The sequence below is a fragment of the Ranitomeya imitator genome, chromosome 1 (assembly GCF_032444005.1).
Source record: "Ranitomeya imitator isolate aRanImi1 chromosome 1, aRanImi1.pri, whole genome shotgun sequence".
Classification (NCBI taxonomy): domain Eukaryota; kingdom Metazoa; phylum Chordata; class Amphibia; order Anura; family Dendrobatidae; genus Ranitomeya; species Ranitomeya imitator.
In genome coordinates this window covers 1,114,790,947-1,114,812,019 of record NC_091282.1, presented here as the reverse complement: position 1 = coordinate 1,114,812,019, position 21,073 = coordinate 1,114,790,947, and the positions used below count along the sequence as shown (strand labels likewise).

Genomic DNA, 21,073 nt, shown 5'->3' with positions numbered 1-21,073 from the left:
TCTCTGAGGTTCATTGTTCGGTGTTGGCTGGTCATCCTGGAATCTTTGGTACCAGAGAGTTGGTGGCTAGATCCTTTTGGTGGCCGTCTCTGTCGCGGGATGTGCGTGCTTTTGTGCAGTCCTGTGGGATTTGTGCTCGGGCTAAGCCCTGCTGTTCTCGTGCCAGTGGGTTGCTTTTGCCCTTGCCGGTCCCGAAGAGGCCTTGGACACATATCTCTATGGATTTTATTTCTGATCTTCCTGTTTCTCAAAAGATGTCAGTCATTTGGGTGGTCTGTGATCGCTTTTCTAAGATGGTCCATCTGGTACCCTTGTCTAAATTGCCTTCCTCCTCTGATATGGTGCCATTGTTCTTCCAGCATGTGGTTCGTTTACATGGCATTCCAGAGAATATCGTTTCTGACAGAGGTTCCCAGTTTGTTTCAAGGTTTTGGCGAGCCTTTTGTGGTAGGATGGGTATTGACTTGTCTTTTTCCTCGGCTTTCCATCCTCAGACTAATGGCCAGACCGAACGAACCAATCAGACCTTGGAAACATATCTGAGATGCTTTGTTTCTGCCGATCAGGATGACTGGGTGTCCTTTTTGCCTTTGGCTGAGTTCGCCCTTAATAATCGGGCCAGCTCGGCTACCTTGGTTTCGCCATTTTTCTGCAATTCTGGGTTCCATCCTCGTTTCTCTTCAGGACAGGTTGAGTCTTCGGACTGTCCTGGTGTGGATACTGTGGTGGACAGGTTGCAGCAGATTTGGACTCATGTAGTGGACAATTTGACCTTGTCCCAGGAGAAGGCTCAACGTTTCGCTAATCGCAGACGCCGTGTGGGTCCCCGACTTCGTGTTGGGGATCTGGTTTGGTTATCTTCTCGTCATATTCCTATGAAGGTTTCCTCTCCTAAGTTTAAACCTCATTTCATTGGTCCGTATAGGATTTCTGAGGTTCTTAATCCTGTGTCTTTTCGTCTGACCCTTCCAGATTCTTTTTCCATACATAACGTATTCCATGGGTCATTGTTGCGGAGATACGTGGCACCTATGGTTCCATCTGTTGATCCTCCTGCCCCGGTTTTGGTGGAGGGGGAATTGGAGTATATTGTGGAGAAGATTTTGGATTCTCGTGTTTCTAGACGGAAACTCCAGTATCTGGTTAAATGGAAGGGTTATGCTCAGGAAGATAATTCCTGGGTTTTTGCCTCTGATGTCCATGCTCCCGATCTTGTTCGTGCCTTTCATGTGGCTCATCCTGGTCGGCCTGGGGGCTCTGGTGAGGGTTCGGTGACCCCTCCTCAAGGGGGGGGGGTACTGTTGTGAATTCTGTGGCAGAGCTCCCTCCTGTGGTCACAAGTGGTACTTCGGCTGATTCTCTCTGTGAGCTTCTGTTGGTGGAGGGAAGTGGTACTGCGGCTTCTGAGTTTCCTCCCTCAGGTGATCTGGTGAGGTCGTTAGGTGCTTCTCTACTTAACTCCACCTAATGCTTTGATCCTGGCTTCCTGTCAATGTTCCAGTGTTGGACTTGCTTTTCCCTGGATCATTCCTGTGGCCTGCTGCTCTGCATAGCTAAGTTCTTCTTTGCTATTTGTTTGCTATTTTTTCTGTCCAGCTTGTCTAATTTTTTGCTGGAAGCTCTGGGACGCAAAGGGTGTACCTCCGTGCCGTTAGTTCGGTACGGAGGGTCTTTTTGCCCCTTTGCGTGGTTTTCTTTAGGGTTTTGTGTAGACCGCAAAGTTACCTTTTCTATCCTCGATCTGTTAAGAAAGTCGGGCCTCACTTTGCTGAATCTATTTCATCTCTACGTTTGTCTTTTCGTCTTAACTCACAGTCATTATATGTGGGGGGCTGCCTTTTCCTTTGGGGTATTTCTCTGAGGCAAGGTAGGCTTATTTTCTATCTTCAGGCTAGTTAGTTTCTCAGGCTGTGCCGAGTTGCCTAGGCAGAGTTAGGCGCAATCCACGGCTGCCTCTAGTGTTGTTTGGAGAGGATTAGGGATTGCGGTCTGCAGAGTTCCCACGTCTCAGAGCTCGTTTTATGATTTTGGGTTATTGTCAGATCACTGTATGTGCTCTGACCGCTATGTTCATTGTAGTACTGAATTGCCTTTCATAACACGTATCGTGCCGTCGATCAGTCTGTGTTTACAGGTCCTTGAAAGCTAGACAGTCATGAAATGCACCAGATTTATCACAGAGGTCTACTTTGATAGTTCTGTCTAATTTTAAGACTGTCTAGTTTAAGTTTAACCCCTTAGTGAGCGGGCCAAATTTTTAAAATCTGTCCAGGGTCACTTCATGTAGTAATAACTGTGGAACGCTTCAACATATCCCAATTGTCTCTTCAGAGAGGAAGAGGACTAGAACTCTAGTGCCACCTATTGGAAGTAGCAATCCTAACAGTCAATGTCGACCCTTTAACGAGCCTTGTCACATGACTTACGATAAAAGCCAAACCAGAATCTCGATTTGCAGACGCTGTGTTTCGGGGTACTGCCCCTCGTCAGTGCAAAGTGGAGATCTGGTTTGGCTGATTGAGAGGCGTCTGACCGGGATCAAAGAAGTAATGCTTCTGTTAGGATTGCTACTTCCAATAGGTGGCACTAGAGTTCTAGTCCTCTTCCTCTCTGTAGAGACAATTTGCATATTTCCAAGAGGAGCATTGCAGCTTTAAGTCTCCTCACCTCGACATGCTCAACATGTCACTCTCCTCAACATATCCCAGTGATTTTGAGACTGTTTGTTCGTGGCACATTAGAATTTATGATAATGGTAAATTTAGGTTGATATGTTTTGTGTTTATTTACAAAAAAAATCAGAAATTCGAGAAAAACGTAAAAAAAAAATTACAATTTTCACACTTTGAATGATTATCCCTTTAAGGCCGGCGTCACACTAAACGTATGGAAAATCGGTCCGAGTTTCCCTGCAAAGAATTGCACAAGTGTTCTCCATATTGTCATCCGTGTGTAATGTGTTTGCAATGCAATGATGCGATTTTCTCGCACCGTATGGCTTTAAATTTTTTCACTGATTTTCCCCATTTAATTAAATTGCTCAATGTCCTGAAATGAGGAAAATGTGCGCGTATTTGTCGCAAGTCACACTGATGGTCCGTGTGGTGTCCGAGCTTTTCTCGCACCCATAGACTTGCATTGGTGAGACTCGGATGATATACGCGTACAGTCGCTGCAATTTCACTCGCACGTAGAATACGCCTGAGAAAAAATACGGTGATGTATTAACACTGGTCCAAGTGCTATGCGATGTTTTCTCGCATAGCACTCGTCCATATTCTATGGTAGTGTGACTCTGGCATATTCCCGATAGTCATACCACAGAAAAACATTAATAAATAACATTTCCCTCATGTCTGCTTTACATCAGCACCATTTTTAAAATGTTATTTTATTTTGTTAGCATTTTAGGAGGTTTTAAAATGTAGCAGTAATTTTTCATTTTTTTTTCAAGGAAATTTACAAACTTTATTTTTTTAGGGACCTATCCAGGTTTGAAGTGACTTTAGGGGGTCCTATATATTGGAAACCCCCCAAAAGTGAAATCATTGTAACCCTCGACATATTAAAAACTGCTGTCAGGTAGTTTATTAACCCTTCAGGTGGTTTTCAGGAATTAATGCAGTGACATGACAGGAAAGAAAAAATGTGTATTATTACCACCTAAATGTTGCTAACTTCTGAACAGGTCGCTGTAGCCCGCAGACTTTAAGACCGCTATTTGGTCGTGAATTGCCATAACAAATATCAAGACTAAGCGATCATAATCTCAGGGTGCCGATGGGGTTAAACAGGAAGCCCCCACACTCTGTTAACCATTTATAACATGTAGTCATTATTGACAGCAGCATCTAAGGGGTTAAACTGATATGGACGGTGCCAACACTGATCGTGGCTGATACGGCAAGTTTTCATCTATAGTGTACAATCGACAGCTGCCGGATTGTCACCTGTGTGGGGAGGATATTCTCTTATATCTCAGGTCAGTAAAACACGTATTGGCTGTCGTCAAGGGGAAAATTTATTACATTACTTATTAGTAGTAGTATATACGCTACAATTTTGGCGCACTTTTTGGTTAATTGTATCACATGTTAAACCACACTCCTTTTCTGATACATCATGCCAGGCTATGTCCCCTTGTCTGACAATTCAGATTTCTGGTGCAGGTAACTTGGTAACTCTATCCCAAGATTGAGCAAAAGTAGAATCAGCAAGTAGCATTAGCTACCAATTCTTAGCTTTACGAAGAGAGGACAGTGACAACATCTCACCTGAATTTCCAGGTTGGTTTCTCTCCATCCATTCTCCTTGAGTGATGGGTTTCTCCCTGCATACCAGTATAAAAAGTTACCTGTCATTCCAGGGGAGCAGTGGAAGAAGCTACCAGGGACCCACCTATCTGACTGGTCTGCGGTACAGCCTGGTCCCCGCAGGCTTTTCATGTATGTTAGGCCCCTTTCACACTTCCGTCGTTGGCTGTGCGTCATAGTGCAGTGAAATGATGCGTCGACGGACGTTGTGAAAATAGAGGAAAACGTGTGTGACGCATCCAGTATTATGACGGCCCTCACACAGGGTTAATGGCAGCGTTAATGGACCGCGTTATGCCGCGCTGTAACGCACTCCATTAAGGCTACTTTCACACTAGCATTTTCTGCAATCTGTCACAATGCGTCGTTTTGCAGAAAAAACGCATCCTGCAAAAGTGCTTGCAGGATGCATTTTTTCCCCATAGACTTGTATTGACGACGCATTTGCGGCGGATTGCCACACGTCGCATCCATCGAGCGACGGATGCGTCGTGCTTTGGCGGACCGTCGGGAGCAAAAAACGCTACATGTAACGTTTTTTGCTCCTGACGGACCGCTTTTTCCGACCGCGCATGCGCGGCCGGAACTCCGCCCCCACCTCCCCGCACCTTACAATGGGGCAGCGGATGCGCCGGAAAAATGCATCCGCTGCCTCCATTGTGCAGTGCGTTAAACGCTAGCGTCAGAATCTCTCCCCGATGCATTGCGACGGGGAGATTCCGACGCTAGTGTGAAAGAAGCCTAACACAGCTATTAACCCTGTGTAACCAACTTTTTACTATTGATGATGCGTATGCAGTATCAATAGTAAAAAGATCTAATGTTACAAATAATAATAATAAAAAAAGGTTATTCTCACCCTCCGACGTGTGCGCGGTGTCCTCGGCAGTGCAAGCGGCAGGTTGCGGTGCCAAGGATGCTATGCGAGAAGGACCTTCCATGACGTCACGGTCATGTGACTGCGATGTCATCACAGGTCCTGCCCTCATACCAACCCTGGGACCGGAAGCTGCCGCATGCACCGCACACAGGTGCCAGGACTTCAATTAGCCCTTGGAAGGTGAGTATACAGTATGTTTATTTTTTATTTTAAATCTTTTTTAACCATGCATATAGTGACCACATTGCTATATACTATGTGGGCTGTGTTACATACTGCGTGGGCTGCGTTATATACTACATGGCTGCTATGTACTACATGGGCAGTGTTATATACTATGTGGGCAATGTTATATAAAGCGTGGGCTGCGTTATATACTACATGGCTGCTATATACTACGTGGGCAGTGTTATATACTGTGTGGGCTGCGTTATATACTACATGGCTGCTATATACTGCGTGGGCAGTGTTATATACTATGTGGGCAGTGTTATATACTGTGTGGGCCGCGTTATATACTGCATGGCTGCTATATACTACGTGGCCAGTGTTATATACTATGTGTGGGCAATGTTATATACTGCGTGGGCTGTGTTACATACTGTTTGGCCTGTGTTATATATTGCGTGCCCACTGTTATATACTGCGTGGCCACTGTTATATACTGCGTGGCCACTGTTATATACTGCTTGGCCTGTATTAACGCATCGGATATTCAAGAATATGTCGTGGCCTGTGCTATATACTATGTGGCTGCTATATACATACATATTCTAGAATACCCGATGCGTTCGAATCGGGCCACCATCTAGTCCTGTATAAAAAGCCTAAGCAGGGACTGCAGTAGTCATTTTAGGGTGATTTTGAATATGATGATTTAGAAGATGCCCAACAGAATTTGGAAAAGAAGGCCCTACACAATTGGACAAATACTTTAGACAGTAATGTTCTATACAACTGCAACAGTGAAGAAGATGAGTGTAGTAGTCTGTGATTGATACAGAGAAAGAGGGAGAGAACAATTCCTCACATTAGGAAAGATAGACTGACAATGTACAGTATCAGCATACTCTCTGTACAGCATGATCTGACATTAATGCTAGGTCTGCACATATCACATATATGCCCTAGCTGCGCAAACCATCAGCCTTTAGACTGCAAATGATTATAATTTAGATGATGAACATCTATAAATGTTATCTGGCGAAAGGTGTTATAGCTTATACAATAGATGTAGCTAGGCCCAGTGTCTTTGATCATCTATCCACCCCTGGTGTGCTAGCCAGCTGCTAACTTATCCCAAAACAGCTCCCACAATCTCTCTCACCTGATCCTCTACTCAGTCCTATAAATTTAGTAGCATTCTAAAGAGTGCACGTGTGTGGGGGCAACCACATGTCCTGCAGCAAAGTATAACTGCAGCTAAGTATCCAGAAGCTGCTATTTCAACGGCAGTCAGTCACATCAGGAGTCAGGACACCACACCATGTATCTGTCTCTTTTGGGTATGTCTGCCGAGTAATCACTTCTTATTACTTGGACCTAGCTTTTCAATTATCCCATCTTACTCCTTCACCATGTTTACATATGCCCTTACAGTGTTTGCTCCACTACCACTAATCCTCACTCTCTTTCGCTATCCCTAAACCCCAGCACCCTCTAACCAAATAATCATCTCCCCTTCCCTCTTTGCTGCCCACCTGAGCTCCTCTGCTGACCTGCTCCTCCACCTCAGATCTCTCCTAATGAAACATAAAACAATCCGGCCACTCTCTTTCTTCCACCTGCTCTCCCTCTCTCTGCTTCTCCTCACTGCTGGTGACATATCTCCCAATCCTGGACTCCCACAGCTAATATCTCCCAATAATTCCCCCTCCTACCGCTCCCTATCAAATATGAACTACTGCAATCTCTCCAACATAAAACCCGTGCACCTGATGCCCACCCCCCTGCTCCCTCTCTCTGGAGCACTCTGGAATGCCCACTCCATATGCAATAAGCTTCATGTGATTCATAACCTTTTTCTCTCTCGCAATCTTGCCTTCCTTGGCCTCACAGAAACCAGGCTGACACCCCCTGTCCCGGTTCACACCGTGCTGCCAACACTATGTCATGGATCCCAGCAGTATGTCAGGGATCCCGGGGAGGATATATTTATCGTCCCCACTACTCACACCAATTTGTCATGAACCTGAGTTGTTTGGTTGCCCCTGGTTCCTTCTGAAGGGGAATTATCTATATCCCACTTCCCAGTTCCGGTTTGGAACTTGCAGCTCTCTGGCGCCCCGTACACTCAGGTCAGATTAGGTACTGCACCTAGGATAATTAGTTGCCAGAAAGGCTGCCTGCTATGTACTGGCTCTTGGGCACACTGCAGCAAGGGTGATATAACTACTCCCACACGGGCGGGAACAATAATTATCAACGCCGCCATCACTGCAAAGATTCCCAATCGCACAGAACAAAGTATGCTGCCACCAGCTCCGATTCAACCAAAGGTTAACGGGTCCGGAGCCAACCCAAATCAGTAGCACAATTCACTTCAGAGGACAGTTCGTTTATAGAGCAGAAGAGACAAGCTAGAAATTAAATATTTTACTCCATTAAAAATTAGGCAGTGTTTACAAAGTATAAAAAGATATTAGAAAGGAGACGATTCATATATACATTACAGATTACAAAATAAAATAGGATTAACGTTGAAAGGAAAACTTACAGGTTATGTCACATATCATCTTGGCTGGCCTGTGGCTTAAGAGGATAAATACATCCAGATGCATGGAAACAGCTTTAAGAGCCGTTGTTAGTTGCTTCCCTGGCCAAGACTGAAGGCTGGGCTAAGAGTATTGTCACTTATACTTCTCAGCTTGTGACATGACTAAAGGGCTGGTTAATGATATGTACTGATCTGAGAGATATTTACCTTTCTAGACTCTGGAGACAAAGACATTTCTGAGTGAGAGTGGAGGGACAACGGGTGGCTCTGCAGGATTGGTCACCTGCAGTTTATGCCACACCCTGCTCACACACTAGATTCAAGTTACACAGTGTCTCTGTCCTAGACTTTGTCTTTGGATGGTTGAATGAGGGGGGAAAGAAAGAAAGAAAGGGGGGTCGGAGCTGCACTTGTGCCTGTGACATGGTACTCTCTAGAACTAAACTCACAATATGACATTGTTACAGTATCGTGACACCCTCCGACACCGCCTCCCCTGCTGCGCTGTGCTACGGCAGCCGCCACTTCACCCACACTCCTCGCCCCTGCAACAGGCATGGTGGAGGAGTGGGTCTTCTCCTTTCTACTAACTGCACCTTGAACCCAATCCCACCTCTACCCTCCCTTATCCTCCCCTCTTTTGAAGTCCACTCTGTCCGCATCTACTCTTTTTGCAACCTCCAAGTTGCCGTCACATACCGACCTCCGGGCACGGCCACTGCCTTTATTGACCAATTCTACCACTATACTGTCACCGTCTCCTCTCATTGCAAACGAGCTCCAAGCCTCTGTCTGGTACTGTGCACGCACACAGTTCCCCACTTCCGTACCTGCTCCTACATTAACCCTCTGACCACCAATGCATGCGCACGTCACCATCAGGCACCACTCCAGCTCCTGCAGGTATGCTCTCGGCTATCTTACATCCGACCACACTGCAGGCTTACTTCTGCCTCAACTCTCTCCTCTCTTCCACCCTTGTAATTTACAGCATTCCCAGGGACATACCCCTTTTGTACCATTCTCCACATGCATTAACTATAGGTATGCTCCCCTTCCTCTTTCCCTCTCTATATAGACTGCAACTGCTTTTTATTCACCTCAATTTTTTCCTCTACAGTCCGTACTGGGAATTTCTCCAGATTTTTCTACACTGCATCTCCGTTTTGCTATCCTTATCCTCTCTCAAGGTTACTTATGTGTACGCTCCCCAATTATATGGTGTTTTATTTTTGAGTCGTCTGCCAGCCCCCCCCCCCCCCCGCTCACCCTCTCGTGACACTTGGTGCACTTGATTATCTGTACTCTGTGACGCCATTATTAATTAGTCTGGTTGGGATTATTTTTGTATAATGCTTGTACGTATTCCTGTATATAGTTTTGTATATATTTTGTATATATTTTGTATATGTATCACCACCGCAAACTATATATTCTTGTGCATTTGTTGCACATGTCTGTTGTTTGACATGACTATTTTTCTGTAGTGCTCACTTTCTTCCTTGCCCCTAATCATGTATATATTTGTTTTCTAGTGAGGTTTGACAAAGACCCACCATGGGGTCGAAACGTTACCTACTTACCTACTTTATACCTAACACGGAGTCCCTCTCCTAATTGCCTTAACATTGTGGTGACTTGAATAAACTTTTTGCTCCTGTTATGCATTTAAAAAATCCAAACCTGAGTGCGGTTGTTTTCTTCAATTTATAACTTTGTTTGGATCATTTCCACGTCCAGCCTGCACCTATCTAACCATACACTGAGTGCATGCCTTCTTCTCTATAACTAATCTATTCTACCACTGGCATCCATATTCTCACTCCACAACACAGACGGTGCCACTGCTTTCTACAATGCCACTCTCGTATCAACTATTGACATGGTCGCCCCTCTCGTTCATGGCAGAGTGCGACGTATCTGTGCCGCCCCAGGGTCCTGGTCGTCACAGTAATGTTGCTTTCCTCACGGGGAGAGTGATGCTATGTTTGGAGGCAAGAAAGGATAACTGTAACCAGGTACCACAAACATGCAACACATTCACACTCCAGGCCACCAGGGGGAGCTTTTGATCCTATTTACTAGGTGACTCCCCATATATATATAACTCGTAGTCTGTAGGGAAAGTTAGAAAGTTCCAGACAGCCGTCTGAGGAGGACAGAGGGTTTACGGAGCTGTGCATGCCCTCAGAGCTGCAGCTCCCGGAAAGAGACATTTTAGAGAGCAGAATTGATTGCAGCGAGCGTGCAGGAAAGCAGAAAACAGGAGAGGATACCAGAAGGGGACCAGCCCCGAGCAGGCTGCCTCCTTCTGAGGCGCAGAACACCGGTAGCCGGACCACCGAGGTTCTAAGGACCTCCACGCCTTACATCAGAGAGCGGCAGGACAGCTAATTGCACGTTACCTGTCCGACCCACCCCCAGGAGGCACCTCTCACCATTCTACCATCTACACACTGGGAAGCCCTGGGGATACACTTCACCTGTGGGAAGGTATACCATCCAGCTGCCATAGCATCACCCCAGCGGACCCCTTAAAGCAGCGTCGGTCACCCTGACCGAATACCACAGGTGGCGTCATGAACATAAACTTTATCCCTTTAAAAACCTTCCCCTTTTACATGGGTGCCCTGGGCCACGGACTGGGTCGCAGCCACCATGACATCCCCCTGTGAACACCGGACCCGGTACCAAGTACCCCACGGCCCTGGCGGGCGACTCATATCAATAGACAACCCTGGCACAATAACATCACTAAAAGTGTCCAGGGTTGTAGAGCGACGTTGGAAGAAAACAAATTCGCAAGATGATTTCACTGCACTCAAACAAGCAACAGTCACTTTCAAATCTGTCCTCACCTCTGCTAAACAGGCCTACTTTATAACCCTCGTATCTTCCCTATCCTGCAACCCCAAACAGTTATTCAAAACTTTTATCTCCCTCCTCTGCCCACTTATGCCCCCTCCAACCTCCCTCATCTCTGCTGAGGACTTTGCCACACACTTCAAAAATAAGATCGACCAAACAAGACAAGTCTTTATTGTTCAACCACCACAACCCCTTTGTATACCAGACCAATGCCCTTCCCCCATAACCTCCCTCTCCAACATCATTGAAGAGGAGCTTAATTGTCTCCTCTCCAAATCACACCTCACCACTTGTGCAGTAGACCCCATCCAATCCCACCTCCTCCCCAACCTCGCCACCACGCTTACCCCATCCCTAACCTATCTCTTCAACCTATCACTAACTTCTGGTACCTTCCCTTCTGCTTTAAAACATGACACAATCACGTATATCTTTAGAAATCCAACCCTAGACCCAACCGCTATGTCCAGCTATCACCAAATATCGCTGCTCCCATTTGCTTCCAAACTCCTGGAGCAGCCCGTCAAAGCTGAACTTTCTTCCCACCTCTCATATAACTTGCTCTTTGACAATCTACAATCTGGCTTCTGTCCCCATTATTCCACTGAGACTGCCCTGACCAAAATTACTAACGACCTATTTACAGCCAAAGCTAATGGACAATACTCTATACTCCTCCTTCTAGACCTGTCCTCTGCTTTTGACACAGTTGACCACTGCCTCCTAATACAGATCCTCTCTTCCTTTGGCATCAAAAACCTCGCCCTATCCTGGATCTCCTCATACATTTCCAACCGCACATTCAGCATCTCCCACTCCCACACTACCTTCTCATCACACCCTCTCTCAGTTGGAGTCCCCTAAGGCTCTGTTCTAGGACCCCTATTTTTCTCAATCTATACACTTGGCCTAGGACAACTCATAAAGTCCAATGGATGCCAGTACCACCTTTATCCTGATGACACTCAGATCTACCTCTCTGGCCCAGACGTCACCTCTCTGCTGTACAAAATCCCGGAGTGTCTATCAGCCATATCCTCCTTCTTCTCCTCTTGCTTCCTCAAACTCAATGTGGATAAATCTGAACTCATCATCTTTCCTCCATTCCACAGATCTTCCTTACCTGATCTATCTATCTATCACAATAAATGACATCACGCTTTCCCCTGTACCAGAAGTCCGCTGCCTCGGAGTAACCCTTGACTCTGTCTTGTCCTTCAAACCGCACATCCAAGCTCTTTACACCTCCTGTCGCCTCAAGCTCAAAAATACTTCCAGAATCCGTCCTCTCCAGGGGCAGACATAGACAGCTTGGGACCCCTATGCAGAAAATGTGTCTGGGCCCCCCTCCTTTTAAGGTTACAAAGCTATATATATATATATATATATATATTTATATATATATATATATATATATATATATAGCCACACACACATACATGTATATATTACATAGTCTCCTTTATTATGTATATTGCCGTCCCCATACATATTGGATTTTATAGAGCCCTGTTTTTTATTACATACCGTCCTGTCTTGTTAGCTGTATAATGCAATGATGGTTGATGGAGCATGGGAAAGTTTATTTTCTAAAGGAGGAGCTAATGGACTGGTAGTCTGGTCACCGGCTCCTCCATCAGTAGTCATTTTATATTTAACAAGAGAGGGGACTATGTAATAAAAGAGGGTGCAGTGAATAACATAAATAACAAGAATACACTATGTAAGAGACAGCACTGTACATAACAGCAGATGAAGCTATATAATAAGGGAGGGCATCATATATAACTAGAGAGGATGGTACGTAATAAGGGACAGTGTTATACATAGCAAAAGAGGAAACTATGTAACTATGGATGGTGTTATACATAATAAGTGAGTACACTATACACTAAGGGACTGTGCTATACATAAGTGAGTACACTATATACCAAGGGACTGTGCTATACATAATAAGTGAGTACACTTTAAACTAAAGGACTGTGTTAGACATAATCGATAATAACGTCATCCTCCACCTCCCCCTGTTCCTAAATCCATTATAAATCCCCCTTCCTCCTATCCCAATCCCCACACCCCTCATTGTCCTTCTCCCCCGCATCCCATTATTGCCCTCTCCCCCACCCACATAATTGCCCTCTTCACCACGTCCATCATTGCCTCATTCCCACCACCTCCATCATTGTCCTTTCCACTGCCACCATAATTGCCTTCTCCCCCACCACCCCATCAATACCCATTCCACCACCTCCATCATTTCCTCCTCCCCCACCACCCCATCATTGTCCTTTCAACCGCCATCATCATTGTCTTCTCCCCCACTACCCCCATCATTACCCATTCCATGACCTCCATCATTTCCTCCTCCCCACCACCCCATCATTACCCATTCCACCACCTCCATCATTACCTCCTCCCCACCACCCCATCATTGTCCTTTCCACTGCCATCATCATTGTCTTCTCCCCCATCATTTTCTATTCCAAGACTTCCATCATTTCCTCCTCCCTCACCATCCCCTATCATTGTTCTTTCCACCACCACCATCATTGTCTTTCCCCCCACCACCCCCATTATTGCCCATTACACCGCCTCCATCATTTTCTCCTCCCCACCACCCCCATTATTGCCCATTCACCACCTCCATCATTGCTTTCTCCCCCACCACCCCTATCATTGCCATTTCCACCACCCCATCATTGCTTTCTCCCCCACCACCCCTATCATTGCCCTCTCCAGCAACCCAATCATTGCCTTCTGTCCCATCACCCCATCATTGCCCTCTGTTATGATCTGGTGGTTTAGGAACAACATGAGACAAGCTCTGAAGGAGGTGGTATCTGTACTGACCGCAAACCCTGAACATAGCAACGCAACTAAAAATATTCGTGGGGGGTACCTGACGCTCCCTAGACCCCTCGGCACAGCCTAATATCTAACTTCCCCTAAAGATGGAAACAGGAAACCTATCTTGCCTCAGAGAAAATCCCCAAAGGAAAGATAGCCCCCCACAAATATTGACGGTGAGAGGAGGGGAAAATAACATACGCAGAAATGAAATCAGATTTTAGCATAGGAGGCCAGTCTAGCTTGATAGATAGGACAGGAAAGGATACTGTGCGGTCAGTATAAAAACTACAAAACAATCCACACAGAGTTTACAAAATCTCCACACCTGACTAAAGATGTGGAGGTAAATCTGCTTCCCAGAGCTTCCAGCTAACAGAAAAAATCCATACTGACAAGCTGGACAAATATAGAATGCACAGAACAATAAGTCCACAACATGTGGACTGAAATGAGCAAAGCCAGAACTTATCTTTGCAGAACTGGTCAGGAAACCAGGAGAATCCAAGCAGAGATGTGAATCCAGCCAGGAAACATTGACAAGTGGCAAAGGCTGAAGAAAGAGCCAGACTTAAATAGCGGACGATAAGTGGAGGCAGCTGATGACAGCTAACTCCAAGGAGCAGCCATACCACTAGAAACCACAAGAGGGAGCCCAAGAGCAGAACTCACAAAAGTGCCACTTACAACCACCGGAGGGAGCCCAAGAGCGGAATTCAGAACAGTACCCCTCCCTTGAGGAGGGGTCACCGAACCCTCACCTGAGCCCCCAGGCCGATCAGGACGAGCCAAGTGAAAAGCACGAACCAAATCGGTAGCATGGACATCGGAGGCAACAACCCAAGAATTATCCTCCTGGCCATAACCCTTCCACTTGACAAGATACTGAAGCCTCCGCCTCGAAAAACGAGAATCCAAAATCTTCTCAACCTCATATTCCAACTCTCCCTCAACCAACACCGGGGCAGGAGGGTCAACCGAGGGAAAAACGGGCACCACATATCTCCGCAACAAAGATCTATGGAAAATATCACGAATGGCAAAAGAGGCAGGAAGAGCCAAACGAAAAGACACCGGATTAATAATTTCAGAAATTTTATAAGGACCAATAAATCGAGGCTTAAACTTAGGAGAAGAAACCTTCATAGGAACATGACGAGAAGACAACCAAACCAAATCCCCCACACTAAGCCGGGGACCAACACGCCGACGGCGGTTAGCAAAACGTTGAGCCCTTTCCTGAGACAACGTCAAATTGTCCACCACATGAGTCCAAATCTGCTGCAGCCTGTCCACCACAGAATTAACACCAGGACAATCAGAAGGCTCAACCTGCCCAGAAGAAAAACGAGGATGAAAACCAAAATTACAAAAGAAAGGTGAAACCAAAGTAGCCGAACTAGCCCGATTATTAAGGGCGAACTCGGCCAACGGCAAGAAAGACACCCAATCATCCTGATCAGCAGACACAAAGCATCTCAAATAGGTCTCCAAGGTCTGATTAGTTCGCTCAGTTTGGCCATTAGTCTGAGGATGAAATGCTGAAGAAAAAGATAAATCAATGCCCATCCTAGCACAAAAGGCCCGCCAAAATCTAGAGACAAACTGAGAACCTCTGTCAGACACAATATTCTCCGGAATGCCATGCAAACGAACCACATGCTGAAAAAACAATGGAACCAGATCTGAGGAGGAAGGCAACTTAGGCAAAGGTACCAAATGGACCATCTTAGAAAAGCGATCACAAACCACGCAAATGACCGACATCTTTTGAGAGACGGGGAGATCCAAAATAAAATCCATAGAAATATGCGTCCAGGGCCTCTCAGGGACCGGCAAAGACAAAAGCAACCCACTAGCGCGGGAACAGCAAGGCTTGGCCCAGGCGCAAGTCCCACAGGACTGCACAAAAGAACGCACATCCCGTGACAAAGACGGCCACCAGAAGGATCTAGCCACCAAATCTCTGGTACCAAAGATTCCAGGATGCCCAGCCAACACTGAACAATGAATCTCAGAGATAACTCTACTAGTCCATCTATCAGGGACAAACAGTTTCTCCGCTGGGCAACGGTCAGGTCTATCAGCCTGAAATTTTTGCAGCACCCGCCGCAAATCAGGGGAGATGGCAGACAAAATTACCCGGAGAGTCAGGCACAAAACTCCTTGACAGGGCATCAGCCTTCACATTCTTAGAGCCCGGAAGGTACGAAACCACAAAATCAAAACGGGAGAAAAATAACGACCATCGAGCCTGTCTCGGATTCAACCATTTGGCAGACTCAAGATAAGTCAAATTCTTGTGATCTGTCAAGACCACCACGCGATGCTTGGCTCCTTCCAGCCAATGACGCCACTCCTCGAATGCCCACTTCATGGCCAACAATTCACGATTACCAACATCATAGTTACGCTCAGCAGGCGAAAACTTTCTAGAAAAGAAAGCACATGGCTTCATCACCGAGCCATCAGAACTTCTTTGCGACAAAACAGCCCCTGCTCCAATCTCAGAAGCATCAACCTCAGCCTGAAACGGAAGCGAAACATCTGGCTGGCACAACACAGGGGCAGAAGAAAAACGACGCTTCAACTCCTGAAAAGCCTCTACAGCCGCAGAAGACCAATTGACCACATCAGCACCCTTCTTGGTCAAATCAGTCAACGGTTTAGCAACAGTAGAAAAATTAGCGATGAAGCGCCGATAAAAATTAGCAAAGCCCAGGAACTTTTGCAGGCTCTTCACAGATGTCGGCTGAGTCCAATCGTAAATGGCCTGGACTTTAACAGGGTCCATCTCGATAGTAGAAGGGGAAAAAATGAACCCCAAAAATGAAACCTTCTGAACTCCAAAGAGACACTTTGACCCCTTCACAAACAAGGAATTCGCACGAAGGACCTGGAACACCATTCTGACCTGCTTCACATGAGACTTCCAATCATCCGAAAAGACCAAAATATCATCCAAATACACAATCAGGAATTTATCCAGGTACTCTCGGAAGATGTCATGCATAAAGGACTGAAATACTGATGGAGCATTGGAAAGCCCGAATGGCATAAGCAGGTACTCAAAATGGCCCTCGGGCGTATTAAATGCTGTTTTCCATTCATCGCCTTGTTTAATACGCACAAGATTATACGCCCCTCGAAGATCTATCTTGGGGAACCAACTAGCCCCTTTAATACGAGCAAACAAATCAGACAGCAACGGCAAAGGATACTGAAATTTGACTGTAATTTTATTAAGAAGGCGGTAATCAATACAAGGTCTCAAAGAACCATCCTTCTTGGCCACAAAAAAGAACCCTGCTCCCAACGGTGACGACGACGGGCAAATATGGCCTTTCTCCAAGGATTCCTTTATATAACTCCGCATAGCGGCGTGTTCTGGCACAGATAAATTGAACAATCGGCCCTTAGGAAACTTACCACCAGGAATCAAATTAATTGTACAATCGCAATCCCTATGAGGAGGTAGGGCACTGGCTTTGGGCTCATCAAATACATCCCGATAATCCGACAAAAACTCTGGAACTTCAGAAGGAGTGGAAGACGAAATAGATAAAAATGGAACATCACCATGTACCCCCTGGCAACACCAGCTGGACACCGACATAGATTTCCAGTCCAATACTGGATTATGAACCTGTAGCCATGGCAACCCCAAAACGACCACATCATGCAGATTATGCAACACCAGAAAGCGGATATCCTCCTGATGTGCAGGAGCCATGCACATGGTCAATTGGGTCCAATACTGAGGCTTATTCTTGGCCAAAGGCGTAGCATCAATTCCTCTCAATGGAATAGGATACTGCAAGGGCTCCAAGAAAAAACCACAGCGCCTAGCAAACTCCAAGTCCATCAAATTCAGGGCAGCGCCTGAATCCACAAATGCCATAACAGAATAGGATGACAAAGAGCAAATCAGAGTAACGGACAAAAGAAATTTCGACTGTACCGTACCAATGGTGGCAGACCTAGCGAACCGCTTAGTGCGCTTAGGACAATCGGAGATAGCATGAGTGGAATCACCACAGTAAAAACACAGCCCATTCCGACGTCTGTGTTCTTGCCGTTCAGCTTTGGTCAAAGTCCTATCACATTGCATAGGCTCAGGTCTATGCTCAGATAATACCGCCAAATGGTGCACAGTTTTACGCTCACGCAAGCGTCGATCGATCTGAATGGCCAAAGACATAGACTCATTCAGACCAGCAGGCATAGGAAATCCCACCATGACATCCTTAAGGGCTTCAGAGAGACCCTTTCTGAAAATTGCTGCCAGGGCACATTCATTCCACTGAGTGAGTACAGACCACTTCCTAAACTTCTGACAATATATCTCTACCTCATCCTGACCTTGACACAGAGCCAGCAAGATTTTCTCTGCCTGATCCACTAAATTTGGTTCATCATAAAGCAATCCAAGCACCAGGAAAAACGCATCAACATCACGCAATGCCGGATCTCCTGGCGCAAGGGAAAATGCCCAGTCTTGAGGGTCACCACGTAACAAAGAAATAATAATCTTTACTTGTTGAACAGGGTCACCTGAGAAGCGAGGTTTCAAGGCAAGAAACAATTTACAATTATTTTTGAAATTCAAGAACTTAGATCTATCACCAAAAAACAAATCAGGAATTGGAATCCTAGGCTCTGACATCGGATTCTGAACCACAAAATCTTGAATGTTTTGTATCCTTGTAGTGAGATTATCCATCCAAGAGGACAGACGTTGAATGTCCATGTTTACACCAGTGTCCTGAACCACCCAGAGGTAAAGGGGAAAAGAGAGACAAAACACACTGCAAAGAAAAAAAATGGTCTCAGAACTTCTCTTATCCCTCTATTGAGATGCATTAGTACTTTGGGCCACCTGTACTGTTATGACCTGGTGGTCAGGACAATAATGGACCTGGTGGTTAAGAGCACACAGAATGACCTGATAGTTACTGATAATAAAGGACGAGCTCTGGGACGTGGGAACTCTGCTGACCGCAATCCCTAAACCTATCAAACACACTAGAAATAGCCGTGGATTGCGCCTAACGCTCCCTATGCAACTCGGCACAGCCTAAGAAACTAGCTAGCCCTGAAGATAGAAAAATAAAGCCTACCTTGCCTCAGAGAAATTCCCCAAAGGAAAAGGCAGCCCCCCACATATAATGACTGTGAGTAAAGATGAAAATACAAACACAGAGATGAAATAGATTTAGCAAAGTGAGGCCCGACTTACTGAACAGACCGAGGATAGGAAAGGTTACTTTGCGGTCAGCACAAAAACCTACAAAAAGACCACGCAGAGGGCGCAAAAAGACCCTCCGCACCGACTCACGGTGCGGAGGCGCTCCCTCTGCGTCCCAGAGCTTCCAGCAAGCAAGACAACAAATTAAATAGCAAGCTGGACAGAAAAATAGCAAACTAAAGAAATACAAGCTGGAACTTAGCTTCTGATGGGAAGACAGGTCACAAGAACAATCCAGGAGTGAACTAGAACAATACTGGAACATTGACAGGTGGCATGGAGCAAAGATCTAAGTGGAGTTAAATAGAGCAGCCAGCTAACGAATTAACCTCGTCACCTGTGGAAGGAAACTCAGAAACACCCACCAGAGGAAGTCCATGGACAGAACCAGCCGAAGTACCATTCATGACCACAGGAGGGAGCCCGACAACAGAATTCACAACACTCCGCATGGCGGCATGCTCTGGCACAGACAGATTGAAAAGTCGGCCCTTAGGGAACTTACAACCAGGAATCAAGTTAATAGCACAATCACAGTCCCTATGTGGAGGAAGGGAACTGGACTTGGGCTCATCAAATACATCCTGGAAATCCGACAAAAACTCAGGGACCTCAGAAGAGGGGGAAGAGGAAATTGACATCAAAGGAACGTCACTATGTACTCCTCGACAACCCCAACTAGTCACAGACATAGTTTTCCAATCCAGCATCGGATTATGTTCCTGTAACCATGGAAATCACAGCACAACAACATCATGCAGGTTATGCAACACCAGAAAACGGCAATCTTCCTGATGTGCAGGAGCCATGTACATAGTCATCTGTGTCCAGTACTGAGGTTTATCCTTGGCCAAGGGTGTAGCATCAATGCCCCTCAAAGGAATAGGGCTCTGCAAAGGCTGCAAGGAAAAACCACAGCGCCTGGCGAATTCTAAGTCCATTAAGTTCAGGGCAGCGCCTGAATCCACAAATGCCATGACAGAAAAGGACGACAATGAGCAAATCAGGATCACAGATAAGAGAAATTTAGGCTCTATAGTACTAATGGTAACAGACCTAGCGACTCTCTTAGTACGCTTAGGGCAATCAGAGATAACATGAGCCGAATCACCACAGTAAAAACACAGCCTATTCTGACGTCTGAATTCCTGCCATTCTGTTCTAGTCAAAATCCTATCACATTGCATAGGTTCAGGACTATGCTCAGAGGATACTGCCATATGGTGCACAGCTTTGCGCTCGCGCAGACGCCGATCAATCTGAATGGCTAGAGACATAGATTCGCTCAAACCGGCAGGCATAGGGTTTCAGAAAGACCTTTTCTGAAAATAGCAGCCAGAGCCTCTTCATTCCATTTAGTGAGCACAGACCATTTTCTAAATTTCTGGCAGTATAACTCTGCCGCTTCCTGACCTTGACACAAGGCCAACAGGGTTTTTTCTGCATGATCCACAGAATTAGGTTCGTCATACAATAATCTGAGCGCTTGAAAAAATGCATCTACATTCAATAATGCCGGATCCCCTGTCTCAAGAGAAAAAGCCCAGTCTTGAGGGTCACCACGCAGCAAGGATATGATGATTTTCACCTGCTGAATGGGATCACCAGAAGAACGGGGTTTCAAAGCAAAAAACAATTTGCAGTTATTTTTAAAGTTCAAAAACTTGGATCTGTCCCCAAAAAACAAATCAGGAGTAGGAATTCTGGGCTCTAAAGCCGGAGTCTGGACAACATAGTCCTGGATACTCTGTACTCTTGCATCAAGTTGATCCACACGAGAAAACAAACCCTGAACATCCATGCCAAAACATATATCCTGAACCACCCAGATATCAAGAGGAAAAAAAAAAAGACAAACCAATGCACAGAAAAAAAAATGGTTCAGAACTTTCTTTTCCTTCTTTTGAGATACATTTAATTCATTTTTGGCCACTTGTACTGTTATGATCTGGTGGTTTAGGAACAACATGAGACAAGCTCTGAAGGAGGTGGTATCTGTACTGACCGCAAACCCTGAACCTAGCAGCGCAACTAAAAATAGCCGTGGGGGGTACCTGACGCTCCCTAGACCCCTCGGCACAGCCTAATATCTAACTTCCCCTAAAGATGGAAACAGGAAACCTATCTTGCCTCAGAGAAAATCCCCAAAGGAAAGATAGCCCCCCACAAATATTGACGGTGAGAGGAGGGGAAAAAACCAT

At 45.8% G+C, this 21,073-nt stretch overlaps 1 protein-coding gene and 1 long non-coding RNA gene across 12 annotated transcripts in view; one reads left to right on the top strand and one right to left on the bottom strand.

Moving 5' to 3' along the window:
• Window positions 1-21,073, bottom strand: part of FGL1 (fibrinogen like 1) — a 165,347-nt gene that overhangs the window by 93,486 nt on the left and 50,788 nt on the right. For 6 of the 11 annotated variants that reach the window (XM_069744390.1, XM_069744391.1, XM_069744383.1 and 3 more), the window contains one exon: window positions 4,275-4,330. The exons of 4 other annotated variants lie outside the window; for them this stretch is intronic. In XM_069744390.1, the coding sequence (XP_069600491.1) occupies window positions 4,275-4,302 (28 nt within the window). In that variant the 5' untranslated portion in view covers window positions 4,303-4,330. Of the gene's footprint in view, window positions 1-4,274; window positions 4,331-21,073 lie in introns of those variants that run through there. One more of the 11 variants, XM_069744393.1, reaches the window with a different exon arrangement.
• LOC138658300 (uncharacterized) lies at window positions 8,672-9,568 on the top strand. Its single transcript, XR_011317436.1, has 3 exons — window positions 8,672-8,812; window positions 9,030-9,099; window positions 9,445-9,568. It is a non-coding gene; the product is annotated as an uncharacterized lncRNA (long non-coding RNA).